Consider the following 14,391-nt stretch of genomic DNA (forward strand, 5'->3'; position numbering starts at 1 on the left):
AGATACAGTCAGAAAGGCCCTGTACAATTATTATTGCAGACTTGTTCCCACCTATCAAGGGGCTGGATCCAGCCAACATTCATTTGTGCCAATCAGTAAGCAAAGGAACAAATCCAACAACTGAGGCTTAGGGAGATGAGGCAACTTACTCTGAGCTACCTGACTGGAAAGAAGGTTTCAAAGAGAACTTCAAGGTCATCCTGTCAAACTGTTTCTTTTGAGTCATGAAATATATTAAAATATGAAAGCCATATAGTTTTAATACCCACAGACAAAATCCATTTAACAAATATTAAACAGAAATTGTAATAATGTGTACCTCATCTTCTGCTACCCCTCCTGCATAGGCTCTGTAGTCCCAAACCAAGCAAGCTGTAAAATGGAGTTAACAGCCATACCTACTTCCCAGGGCTGTTGAGGGGATCAAGAAAGTTAATCCACATAAAGTGCTTAGCACATCTGGCATATAAGGGGTCAAAATAATTAGCTCTGATCCTGTTTCTGTGGTTTTAGTGAAAATCACTGGTACCTTGTTGTATCAATTGCTTAACCGGCAGAAGCAGGCTTGACTTACTTCCATCTCTCTAACTCTAGAAAGTCCAAAAAAGGATTACAATCTCTAGTAGAAGATTTAAGAAATGATATTGTTTAGAGTCATGTAGGTTACTAAAAGGAAAGTTGGAAGTCAAAACACAGGAATGTATAACACAGTGAACCTTGTGGTGGATGATATCTGTGATTAACTGTACGAATATTAAAAAGTTCTTTCATGAAATAGAAAAAGAAAAGTAATTCCTGTTCAATGTAGTAAAATTAGAAAATAAAGACAGGCAAAAAGAAGAACATTTGAAAACAAAAAAACAAAAAAAAAATCAAAATGCTGCAAATTAAATCCTGGTTAATGTATTGCCAGAAATAATAAAGAAATTCATTAAGTAAAAAAAAAAAAAAAAAGAAACAATATTGTAACTCAAACAAGAAAAACTGATTTCCAGTCTTCCCAGTGGGCAAACTGAGGCAATGTGGTGTGACCCAAGACAGAGAGAGAGAGAAGTGTGGAGCTGAGGTGGAATTACAATTTCAGTGGCCAAACTCCCAGCTTTCTATTCTAATTGGAAAACAGCATGCCCAAGCACCTTTACCCCCTGCCTTACACTTCTAGGGTATACCCACTCCAAGCCTCAATTTTCATAATAAAGGAACTCCTGAAACCTAATTGCAAAGGTGAAAGGAGAGCTTGTGCTTTTAAAGGTCTCCTTACATTGTCTCTTCCCAGCAGCTTTTTCCCTAGGGAGTAAAGTCACAGGGTTGGGTAATCAGGCTGGGACCTCGTGGATTCCTTGAAATACTACAAGAGCAAAGGGAGCTTGGAGGTGCTCTGTGGGCCAGCAGGGCAGTGGGGACTGGGCATGAGGCAGGATGGAATTAATTTTGGCCTTTGCTCCCTTTCATAATCAGTGTTGTAAAATAAGTGCTCTGAGTCAGAATGCAGGATGATCATTATAACCACATATTCCTATTCAGTCCATTCCAAAATTGTCCTTTTCTTTCTGTATGTGTTCGTGTGTGTGCGTGCACATTTCATTCACTTTCTACAGTGCACGTGGCTTTTTCTTGAGACTGTTTTAGAAAATCTGTAGTTCAGGGATCTACATGATGCCTGTCTGCCATGAATGAAATTAATATAATTTATAGCATTTCGGTAAAACAGTAACAGTCATAAAATAGCTAAATTGTATAAAGGGAGGGGCCAGGCATTGTTCTAAGCACTTTTCACACATTAACCCCTTCTGTCATCACACTATCCCCATGAGGTAGGTACTACCGTTATCCCCATATGGAATATGGGGAAACTGAGGCAGAAAGCAGCTAAGCAAAAGTTGGGTAGTTGTCAATTTGGTATTTGAAAATGAGACCTCCAGCTCCAAAGATTCTCATAAGCCAGTGCCAGGTGGGAAGAAGGGGAAGCAGCGTGCTCAGCAACGGTGAGAGCCAGTGGTAAGAGCCAGTGGTAAGGAAGTCCCAGACCTTAGTCCTGCCTTTGCCCTGAAGTGCAAGGCTGGCTCCAAATCCCTTCACCTACTCTAGCTCCAGGAGCCAGGTCTTGTGGGGTCATCAGCTTATGTAATCTGGGACCCCTTTTTAAAAAAACACAAAATTGCCTTACTTTGGTAGATTTAGGGGTGGCTCCAAAGCTGAAGCATCACCAGCTTCATAGTATATCTGCCTCTGCCTGTGAGATGTCTCTACTCATTCCCAGCAAGCAGGGCGATGGAAGCTCATCTAGACAGAACTTTCCTTTTCAATCCCAACCATTTCTTTTCCAGCTGAGCAAACCCATGACCCGCAGAAGTTGATCTTTCAACACCTATTTAGCAGCAACTTCATTCTGGTTATGCTTTTGCGACCACAGCCATCTCGATTCTGGGAGCAAAAGCATTAGAGGCCAAGAAATGTGTCACATGACCAGACTCAGCTTGTTCTCTTAAATCTCGGCAGTGCTGAATTTCTTCTTTGCATTACAAAAGTTGCCCAAGGAAATGAAACCCCAGAATGGATGTTCACCATCAAATTAAAGCCCCTCTTGCACTGTCCCCTTCATTGACAGTCATGGAAAAGCCATGGATTAATAGATTCCCTTAATTTAACTCAGTTTTGTCTCCGAACAGGGTCCAGTGAAAGCAACCGCTCAATCCGTCACTTGAACGCTGTTTATATTTGTTGCTGGGATACCAAAGTCTCTTTTAAGCCTTTGGCTAAGAGTACCATGCATCTGACCTTGTTCACCTGCGCATAAAGCAAATAATGGCTGAAATGATAGGAAAGCTCCTCCGAACATTTTGAGTGGAACACAAGGCCTTTATGCATCCAGAAATTGCAGCATCCAATAGTTGTTGCTCAAATAAATCTCAACCTGCATACCGAAGTGCACATTACACTTAATAAGATGAGGATTTGAGAAGACAGATGTTAATTATTTTGAGGCAAATCAGACCACCTTTGACCCAAACCCCAAGCTGTAATTTTGTTGCTCAGCTTCGTGGTCCCCAAATTAATGTAAATCTTTACATTGGTAATTTTACTTGCCGACGCCAACTCACCCACACAGTCTGCAAATGACTACTCTGAGTCAGACTATTCAGTTACGACTATGTTACATATTTAAAAATGCGCTCTGGAATGACTAAATCGCCTAATCCCAGTCCTTTCACTGCTTTTGCTCTCTGTAAAAATGATGGCGCCAGAAACCGTCCAAACTGAAAGGGACCTTAGAGTTTGTCTTCTCTCAAAATCCCTCCTTTTGCAGCTGAACAAACTGAGGCTCTGGTGTTAGAAGCGACTTGCCACAGGTCACTTAGTGACCCAAGCAAAAACCCAAAAGAAAAGTCCTGGTTTAGGGTTTTAATCAAGGGCCACACTTAGAAATCTTTGCTTCGAGTCCAGAAGCTACCCCCTCCCCCCCCTCCCGTCTCCCGGCAGCTTCTGCAAGTCCTGGCATCCCCCAGTCTGACACTGCTCTAAAAGAATCATGCCATTTTGAATCCAGGTGGTCAGCATATAACTCAGATCAAACAAACAAGCTACAATCACAACAATATGCATTAATTCTTTTCGGATGGATATACAAGAAACTGTTACGAATGATTTCTTAGGTGGAGGGGGATTAGGAATGGGAGAGGCTGGACCAGAAGATGTTCACTTTTCATTTTAGATCTTTCTTTGACTATTTGACTTTTATTACCAGGTACATAGATTAACTGTATTAAAAACCTAAATTAAAAAAAAAAAAAACAGACTAGAAATACTGTTCTCCCAAACTTCAAAAGAGAGACTTGAAATTTACCCCAGTAACACCAATGCTTGGAAAAAAATATATTAGGCAGTACAGCAGTACTTTTCAAATATTTCCAGCAAAGTATATATAATGGCAGAAGAGATTGAATGGGTTCCCCCTGAGAGGTCTGGGGGCAGTGCCAGTAACACATAACCATGCTTGTTGCAGTTTGGTTTTGAAACAGCATTCTAATTGTACAATAGACTTTATAACATAGCAGCATCTCTTTTAATAAGAAAATAGTGGTTTAAATGACTTACAATCCACGAAAACCACCCCTCTGGGAAGACACCCCTCGTTTATTTCTCCGGAGGTCCAGAGCACCCGCAGCACACTGCCTCGAGTGACGGAGTGGAGAGGTCTCTTGGAATGGCAGGCGCAGCTGTGCACAAGCTGACCTGTATTCTGTCTCTCTTACCTGGAATCAGGCTCTGTGGGTCCTGTTAGGCATTGAATAATAACAAAACAACGGCATAAATTAGGGTGTTGCTAAGATTGTGTACCATCAGTGCTCACATGAGCATAATGGACATAATGAATTCTATAGCACTATCCTGCACAGCTTGGAGAGATTAAAACCACTTTGTCTTTAAATTAAATTTCAGAAATCATTGGACAAGAAGAATAGAAAAAATAAAAAAAAGGAAAAGAAAAACAAAGCAAAACAAAAAATAAACCCTCATCTATGTCAGCCACCCAATTGTAGGAGGCACCACTTCTTGCTTTCTGATCATTAATGCTTGGTCCTAGGTTTATTTTAATAGCTGCCAGCTCGGTGAGTCCACAGCTATTGTAATAACCATAAAGGGGGGGCTTGGGACCTCTTGTATTGTGGATTGCAGCTCTAAGTGGAGAGCTTATTGTCCCCTTTCAGGAACAAAACCTGCAACTGAAAAGGGCCTAGGCTGAGGTCTACTTTATATAAACACTACAAAATATAGTATATATAGGCTGCTGCAGAAAAAGAAGAGCAGGCTTGAATTCATTTTTAGGTGCTGCTGTACTTGGGTAAGTCTTCATTCCACAAAAATGAGTGCCTAATTGTGAAAAAAACAAAAACAAAAACCCAAACAAAAAACCAACTCGCATTGGAATGCTTACCAGACGCCATACCCATTGCTTTGCACGCTTTCTCTTACTCAACCCTTACAATGTCCCTATTTTACATATGAGGGAACTGTGGCTTGAGAAAATTAAGTGACCTGTCCAAGGCTATAGTTAACAAGCAGGAGAGCCAGGATTTAAATCCAGGACTTCTGACACTAGAGACCCTGAAATCTTTAGTGCCTCCTAATAATTATGATTTTAATTACCATTTATAGAGTGCTTATTATATATGTATAACATGTTCTATGATGGATGCTTTGCATAATTTAATCCTTGCAACAACCCTCTGAGGCAGTCTTAGTGTCCTCACTTTATGGAGGAGGAAAACAGAGGCTTAAAGTTAAGTAACTTGCCCAAGGTCACACAGCACAGCTAGGAGGTGGAGGTGACGGGGCCCAGATTTTAGAATGGGGATATAACAGTGCCAGCTTTATTTCCTAGGGGTGTTGTGAGGCTTTAGTAAAATAAAGCACTCAGAGAAATTGGTATGATGCCTGGCATTTAGAGTTTTTTCATAGTTAGATCTTACACCAAAATAGTTCTTCTCTAAGCTATGCCTCCATTCAGGTGCGTGGCCAGAGGGCACATGATGGAAACTTTTAGGACTCAGATCTCCTGGGCATTCAGGCATCCCATGCAGACCTCATCTGTAAACAGCCCTTATGTGTGTCAGCATGGGGACTGTGTTCCTCAGGAATGAGTATTCCCTATGCATATGGATCACCTATCTTATTTTCTGCTTTTAATATCATGGCTTGACAGGAATGGTGTTTTACCCTTCACACAAATCTCACATTATAGGCAAAATCCACTGGATTTTTGAGCACTAATCAAGAGCTACAGAAATCACAAACATTCCCATGTGGATCTCAAGTGAGGGCTTATCCAAAAGAAACATAGATGTCCTCCATTGACTGGGCTAATAATTACCCCATTAGGCAAAAATCCAGCTGCTACATTTCCTCTTCATAATTTGAGGTGGTGGCAATTGTCTAGCTTCCCTCATAATCTCCAACAGCACTGGAATCTCAGCACTATGTAACTGTGCCAGCTCTAATCCTTTGCTTTGAGCAGGATTAAATACAAATGGTTTGAGCCAGGTGAAGATGAAGGATGGCAACTGGAAGAAAACTAGTAATTACTATTTTATCTATTTCTATTTCTTTTTGTTTGAGGTGAAACTTATAAACTTAACCACTTTAAAGGGAACAATTCAGCTTGTGTTCTTTGGCTAATAACCACAGGACTAGGAAAGGTGGGGACACAGCCCATTTTGGAGACAACTCATTCAGCTGTGACAGTCCAAAGGCAATGGGCCAATGTTTTCTGGATGCACTGGGCCTGGATTTCATCTTTCTAACATATTGGAAATGTTTATGGGCCACACAACCAAGTTATTCTTTGACAAGTGAATGGGCTGAGGATTGGTTTTTAAAAACTATCTCAGGAGAACCTTAAACCCATAGTGGTAGCCTTTACTAAAAATGCAAAAATGGAAAGAACAAACTGTAAGTAAGCAAAATTGTACTTCAGATATTTTTATTTCTTCAAATTTGTTATTTATTAGGAATGACTGAAATAAAAAATATAATCGAGTCCCACCATCATCATGGAAATGGCTTTAAGAGAAAAAGTGGTCAGATGAATATTATTGCTTCCCATTTTCAACCAGTAAATAGTTGCCATTTGATAAATAGACAATCATCTGTTGAGAATGCTCAAGATATGTTATATAATACAGCATGCCGGTTCACAGGAGAGGAACGCTAGAAAATAACTTATGTGAACTTCTTTATTTCATCATACAAGACAAGCACAAAAGCACCACCCATGCCCCTGAGAACGTTGGACCACGCGCCCTTGAAGAAAGCTTTGGATCCTTCATCTTGAGCAATCTTCCTCCAGCAGTCAAGCGTGCCTGTGTACATGATTTCAGCTGCAAAGAATAAAGATATGGAGTTGGTGACCAAAAGTGATCAAAGCCCTAAGACTTACTAGGCTGGAACAAGAGCCCCACTGCTCTAAAAGCTAATGTCAGTTTTTTTTTTTTTTTTTTTTTTGTAAACCTAACATTTACACACTAGCATGGGTGACACTGAAATATTAATGCCGTGGCTACAGAACAGGGTTCTGGAGACTACCCACTGTTCTTAACCTATAATACCATTTAAGCACCCTCGTTCATAGTCATCTCATGTGCCTGCTCAAAGGCAGCTGTGCAGCAGACACAGCTGCTATCAGTCCCATTTTGAGACCTGAAAAGACTGCCTTTTTAAGACAGGTGTCTCCAGTTTGTGGCCACAGCTTGCCCATGCCCACATCCTTGATGATCTGCTTGAGTTGAACTTACTTCCTTTACGCCCTGACTGCATCATCATGCGGCGACGAACAGTGTCAAATGGGTAGGAAGTCAACCCAGCAACAGCTGTGACGGACTGTGCAATCATCCAGCTGATGAAGATGTGAGTATTCTTGGGATCTGGAAGCATTCCTGAGAATAGGAAAGCAGTTTTACTGGCTTGTCATTTTCCACATTCCCAACTTTTCTCCTCATCTCTACATGAGGGTTGCGCTGGATGACCTTGGGTTCCTTTGGCAATTAAGATTGGCATAATGATCTTTTAAATGGTCTTGCAAGAACACAGCTTCAAAGCATACAGCAAACTTACCCTTTGCGGTGTCATAGATACCAAAGTAGGCAGCTCGGTAGATGATGATACCCTGTACTGACACGTTAAAGCCTTGGTACAGGCCCTTAATCCCATCGGATTTGTAGATCTTAACCAGGCAGTCACCGAGGCCTTTGAATTCCCTTTCAGCTCCAGCTTTCCCCACATCAGCTGCTAGACGGGTACGGGCAAAATCAAGAGGGTACACAAAACACAAGGATGTGGCCCCAGCGGCACCACCTGATGCCAGGTTCCCTGCAAAATAGCGCCAAAACTGGGTCCTCTTGGCAACACCACCCAGGAAGATCTGCTTGTATTTATCTTTGAAGGCAAAGTTGAGCGCCTGGGTGGGGAAGTATCTGATGACATTGGCCAGGTTACCACGCCAGAAGGACAGGACTCCTTGCTCCTTGGGGATACGAACCACACAGTCTATAATGCCCTTGTACTGCTTATCTGCTGTGATTTGCTTGCTGGCATGTTGCACCTGACAAGAGAGGAAGGAGGCCAACAGGGGCAGTTACAATTGTGTAGAAGGGGAAAGGGAAGAAACGCTATCTTCCTAATGTCCTTAAAGGTGTGCCAACACCCCCACCCCCAAATCTTCTATCTCCACACAGGCTGGACCCTCCTCACGCTCTGAAGCTGTCACAGGTGGAAAAGTGATCTGAGCCATTAGAAGCATTAAACCATTGGGTGGGGAGGGGGCACCCTCAAACAGTGACCTTTAGACCTGGGACAAAGGTCACTCCATCAGACCCAGGTTCCAAGGCATTAGGGTGAGTCCACCTTAGGACACAGTCACCTTGGTGACCAAGGCCTAGGCCCCAGGTCTTCAGAGCTGCCTCTCTCCCGCTCCGCCTCTACTCCTCTCCTAGAAGTGACCCGAGGCGCCACCACACTGCGCTCGTCCGGGAGCGCCCCCTAGGGCCGGAGCGTGCGAGACGCGCTGCGCGGCAGGCAGGCGGAGAACAGTGGCGGCGGCTGCGCGGGGGCGGCCGTAGCAAGCGGCCGTTGCAAGCACATGCGCTTCCCGCCCGGCGAGGTTTGAGCGCGTCCGCAGGCGGCCCGGCCTTCGGGACGGCTCGCATGGGCTCCGCCAGGCTCTCTCCTTGCCGTGACCTTGAGGTCTCCGGTAAGGCCCGGCGTTCGTCTTTCTAGCGCTGGCTTTCAGGCTCTGCCCTTAAATCCCAAAGCCCGGGGCAGGGGCCGCGGCCCTGGGCTCCCTCATCTCCCTCCGGGTGCAGCCCCTTCCTAGACCCAGAACTTCAGGTCACTAAAGGACCTCCCTCAAGTCTGCTTTTTGGTCCGACTCTGCAGCCAACTCAACTTTCCACTTCCCCGAACGATTCCCCAGTAATCCCCTCCGCCCCTGGGGAGCCCCCGACTTCCTGGTCGGGCTCTCGGATCTCAGGCCGTACCTGCAGCAGCAGCTTGACCCGCTCGATGGGCGCTACCGCGGTCTTGGAGATGGCCGCGGCTACCCCACCTGCCAGGAAGTCCTTGACGAAGGACACAGCGGCATCTGCCATATTGAGAGGAATGAGGATGCAGGTTACAGAATGAGACTAGGAACCGGCTTCGACTCCAGGGCTCTGGGGAGGAAAAGAGCAAATGGCCGATTTATATACGGGGAGCCGGCGCCAAGGCGCCAGGGGTCGGGGGCGGGCCGGGGCGGGCACTGGAACCTGGCGCGCGGGGCAGCAGTGCCTCTGAGTGGCTCTGCGTGCGGAGGGCGGAGTCGCTTCTCTCCAGCTCAAGCGCCAGGCGCGGGGCCACTTTGGCTACCCCGCAGCGCCTGGCCAGGCAGGAGGAAGGGGCGGTCCGGGGAGTACCCAGAATCTGGATGCTGGATGCTGGGGGAGGCTTCGGAGTGGGGAGGAAGGGTGAGGTCACTGGGTGCCCCCAACAAAACCCCCTGGAGCTGGGCCGGAACTAGGGTAAGGCGAATGAAGTACTCGCCTCGGGCGCAGTATTTAAGGGGAAGCTCCAAACACTCAGTCATCAAGATGAATACCATTTTAATGCAGTATTTTAAATCTTCAAATAGGAGGACTACAGCCATGGGCCTGTCGCTTTTTTGTTGTTTTTTATTTTACTTTTTGGTAAACAAATTTTCACTGGCGTCCCTGGGACTGGGATTAGAGTGGGGCAAGTGAGGCAGGGGTGGTGTGCAAGTACAGGTCGGAACCTGTGTTTATTTAAAATTTGGATAATTCGTTCCTCGTGGGTTTTTAGCAGTAATTTTGCCTTTTTAAAATACTGCGTTAAAAAGAATCTATCTTGCTTGCTGAGTTGTTTGGCACCCCCTTAAATTTTGCACCAAGGTGAATGCCTCACTCTCCTCACCCTAGTCCTGGCCCCGACCCAGAACTTCGCTAGGGAAGCCAGAGGAAATTCGGGGAACAGCAGAGTGGAACACTGTCAGCTCACGCCAGTCTCGTGTTTGCAAATATAGTTCAATAAAGATGTTGCCAGGGATTACTCAGGAAAGTCCAAAGGACTAGGCTGAGGATGGGGAAATAAAAGAGGTTGTACCCAGGGAGCCAAGAAGCTGTGTGAACTAGGTTGGGTTTTGGCTCCCTGGACTCCATCCAGGTAAAGCACTCTTGGACCTGGTAGATTACAGAAAGGTTTAGAAGAATCAATAGAATAAGACTGACAGCCATTGTGTAGACAGTGTATACTGAGCCCTGTTAGTCTCTGTGCTGGGTAAGCACTTCCCAAGCATGCCTTTACAAACCTACTTGTTAGCTTGAGTACATGCCCTCCAGTTCAGAACAGGAGCCAATAGTGTAATCACAAATGTCTAAATAATCACAACAGTGTTTACAAAATCAAGGATGACTTCTGAAAAATTCTAACTGTAGCTGAGCTCTAGGTGTCAAGACTTCAGAATTCGCAGAGGCAAAATGCTGGCAGGCTCTTGCAGGCTTAAAGGTGTAGCAGGCATAGCCCTCACCTTCCTCTCTTGCCCTATTCCACCTTCTCCAGATCTGATCCCTAAAGGACCCAGAGAAAGCTTACACTTGTAGAGGTCTTCCAGGATCGTCAGGCCCTTCCTCTGAAAGTATACTTTGCAATTTGTTAGTCTTCCCGAAGAATCCCCAGTAATTCAAAGTGCTGAGCACAAACCTAAGTATTCAAAGAGCAACTCTGAATCCCGCTGTGTTGATCTTGAGGGAAATCTTTGACCTGTACTGGTGAGAGGCTGCTATGTCTCTTATTAGCTGATTGCAAGAGTGATGCAGCTGGATACAGAAATGACCTCACCCTACAGTTTCAGAGAATAGTAGCGTATATTCTGTGAAAGTTATGGTCACTGCTCAACCTCTACTGGTGAGAAAAGCAGTGGCTAAAGCCACATTTATTTAGAGGGAGGTAGGTGGGTTTTACAACCCATTTCAAAATAACGTGCAAAATCAAGTGCTTCCACATTTAGTATTCTGTCAGATTTCTGTCTCTCCACAAAAACGTGATCAACTAATCACATAGAATTTTTCCCTTCATAGTCTTTGATGTAGTATCAAATGTAGTTTTGTTGAAGATGAAATACAAGATGGGTCACTTGAAAGCAAGTGCCATGACTTGTTCTTTGTATTTTTTTTTTTGGCTAAATCTATCGTGTAGCTCCCCTAGCTGCCTGTTATCATGTTCATTTGAAGGAGTCAGAAGTTCTCAAAAGCATCAAGGTCAAGAAAGACAAAGAAAGATGGAGGAGCTGTTGCTGATTAAACAGAACAAGGAGACATAGAACGTAATGTAATGTGTGACCCTGGACTGGATTTTGGACCAGAAAAAGTACATTGGTGGTACAATTGGTGAAATTTGAATAAGATTGATAGATTAGTTAACAGTATTATACAATACTATTTTTAGTTACTGTGGTTATGTAAGATGGTAGGTAACATTTGGAGTAGCTGAGTGAAGGATATATGGTAATTGTACTGCTTACTGCAACTTTTTTATTAGTCTGAAAGTTAAAAAATAATAATAATAAAATAAAGGACACCAGGAACAAGAGCCCAGGAAAATATAGGATAATGTTGATAATGATTATGATGATGATGCCTTGTCAGCTCATTAAAAACAAATTCCTCCAGTAAGGCATAGTGGGGGCTCTGTGTTACGTTAGTACCTATAATGTTTCTGGAAGCTATACAGAATACAAGTGTAATAAAGAAAGAGAAACTAAAGCTAAGGCGGTGCCTAGTAATTCTCAAGAAAAAACAAAGAGGGTCAGCAGTGATACTTAAGGTCTCGAATACCTAGGCACCAACACCCAGAATATGGGTAATAATGTGAATGTAAGCTGTTAATGCAAGGCAGAAAACACAGTTTTATAGGTATCATTCAGACTTAGTAGGATGGGACTTCTGATTGGCAGCTGGAAAAGAAGGGAAGAACCTGGTTCAGAGGGATACCGTGTAGAAGAAGAAAAGTAGTAATATATCAAGAAGGTGTAACTAGTAATTCATTGGCCAATGGGTGGAAAGCATTCCATGAGAATGAAAGGGAGAAATGAAAGTGACTGTAGTTGTGAAGGTATATAAGAAACTGCCCATAAAGATAAAAGATATGAATAGGATTTCATAAAGCTAGGCGAGAAATGATGATCAGAGACATAACTATCTAAATATCTCCTCGTAGTTTCATTATTCTAACAGCAACACATCAGATAAATTCTTGACTGTTTTGCTGATAATTATAACTCTCATAAGTCTGAAGAAGCAGTGGGGGAAATCCTCACTTATTTAATCCTGACAATAAATAAGGAAAAGCTGGTTAGCAAAGTGAAAGTGGCAAGAATTTTGGGGAACGTGACCATGCCATCTGGATTTGTTAAGCAAAAGAATGCTGGGCATGGCAGATAGGTTAACTAAGGTTTTTTTTTGCAGCAGCTGGGGTGGGCACAGGGATTGTAGACTTCAAAAGGATCAGAGAAAAGATCCTGGCCAAACATCAAAAGAGAAAGATAGCTCAAGAAGGAGAGGGGTTTCAAGAATAAACTTTAGAACTGTAAAAAAAAAATTGTAAAAATTCCAGTGAGAAATTAAAAAGGGAGAGAGTTAGCAAACTAAAGTGACCTTATAGATTATTCTCTGATGGGCTCAGATTTGAAAAGGATATGTCGTATTGACAATGAAAGGAGGGCTAGGCTTCCACAGACAAAGACCAAAGAGTATCACAAACCTCTAGGAATTGAGTCATAATAAAGGCTAAAGTCCAAAACAGACCCAGGGTTATAAAATGGGAAGGACCACAATAAAAGTTTCTAGTGCTCCTTTTAATGCAAAACCTTTAAGGACAAGGAGGTAGAACTTAATGGTAGTACATGTGAAAAAGAACTGAGGGTTTTAGTTGACAATGTCAAAAATGCTAATAAGTCTTGAGTTTGGACTAAGAATGCTAGTGAATGGATCAGGGTAGTTTCAGTCCCATCTGGGTCTCTGCTGGCCAGCCCATCGAGTTTTATGTTTCATTCTAGATGCCATGTTTAAGAGGATATTAACAAGCTGGAACATATTTTAAAAAGGCAATAAGGAAAGTGAAGTGTGTCTAAACCACATCATATAAGAAATGGCTGAATGAATGAGCTCTGGGAAAGAGCTTTGGGTGGAGAGGGAACATTATAACTGCCTTCATCATTGAAGGACTGTCAGGTAGAAGAGAACTAGACATTCTGTGTGGAATTAACAGGACCTGGTAGAAGTTTCAGGATGGTAGACTTCAGCTCAGCGAGAAATTACTCTCTAAAATATGAGCTACTTAAGGTGGAATGGGTTACTTTATGATGTGGTGTACTTCTTGTTGCCGGAAATGTTAGAAGTTAAGATGGAATAGCCACTTGTTAGGGACACTTTAGAGGAGATCGCTGTGTTGGCTGGGAAGAGAGGGTTCTACAGCCTCTTCCAATTCTAAGATTCTATGGCTCTAATATTTTTGTGTCTATAATACTAAATGGATTTGAGCATTTGGGTTTGGAAGTCTGGGACAAAATAGGAAGATATAAATTGTTTAGCCCAGTGGTTAAGAGGATGGGCTCTGGAGTCAGACTGCTTGAGTTAAAATACTGGCTCTGCCACTTGTTAGCTGTCAGGCCTTGATAGGTTGCTAAACCTCTCCAAACTTTCATTTCTTCAGGTGTAAAACAGAAACAGTAAATAGTACCTATACCTCAAGGGGCTGCAGAGACAATTAAACAAGATAGTATATGCATAGTATAGAATCTGATACAAAGTAAGTATTCCATAAATGTTAGATGTTATTAATATTAAGAGAAATACTGACTTTGGCTGACTAACTCTGAGTTTTAATGAACAATTCACTTCAACCCTGTTTAAGTTGGGTGGTAAGCCAGTTCTCCATCCCAGGTAATGGCCCTACCTATAATTTGGTAACATATCAGGTCCACATAAACAAGATTTGAGGCTCTAAGAGGTACCCAGAGAAAGCACTCTCCATTTTCAGTCCTGGTTTACATTTCTGGGATGGAAGACTGAAACATCACAGTTGTGTTTGCAGTATAATTACTGAGAAAACAAGGTGCATCGTTTGTGGGCCAGTCTTCCTGTCTCTAGTCTCTTGCTCCTTGAGCTTTTGTAACAATCTTGCCCACATCCAGTTTTCATCAGCTCACTATGTTGCTTAAGAAACTAGTGACTCCTCTTTGTTTATTCGATCAAACCTAAACTAAACCTTAGCATTTGAACCCTTTCTCTTTTCTCCCTCAATGCTTGGGAGAATTTTTGTTTCTGGCTGCTCCTCTGCCAGGCTTAG

The 14,391-nt window shown here is 43.1% G+C and overlaps 1 protein-coding gene across 1 annotated transcript; it reads right to left on the reverse strand.

Annotated features, from left to right (window-relative positions):
- Nucleotides 1-6,476: 6,476 nt before the first annotated feature.
- On the reverse strand, nt 6,477-9,163 carry SLC25A5 (solute carrier family 25 member 5). The gene is made up of 4 exons (XM_037822841.1): nt 9,033-9,163; nt 7,612-8,098; nt 7,293-7,433; nt 6,477-6,878 (listed from the first exon to the last, which is right to left on the reverse strand). Exons 1-4 carry the CDS (start codon nt 9,141-9,143, stop codon nt 6,721-6,723), a joined length of 897 nt encoding a protein of 298 aa, XP_037678769.1. The 5' UTR covers nt 9,144-9,163; the 3' UTR covers nt 6,477-6,720.
- Nucleotides 9,164-14,391: the final 5,228 nt, after the last annotated feature.

This window comes from Choloepus didactylus, chromosome Y (genome assembly GCF_015220235.1).
Source record: "Choloepus didactylus isolate mChoDid1 chromosome Y, mChoDid1.pri, whole genome shotgun sequence".
NCBI lineage: Eukaryota > Metazoa > Chordata > Mammalia > Pilosa > Megalonychidae > Choloepus > Choloepus didactylus.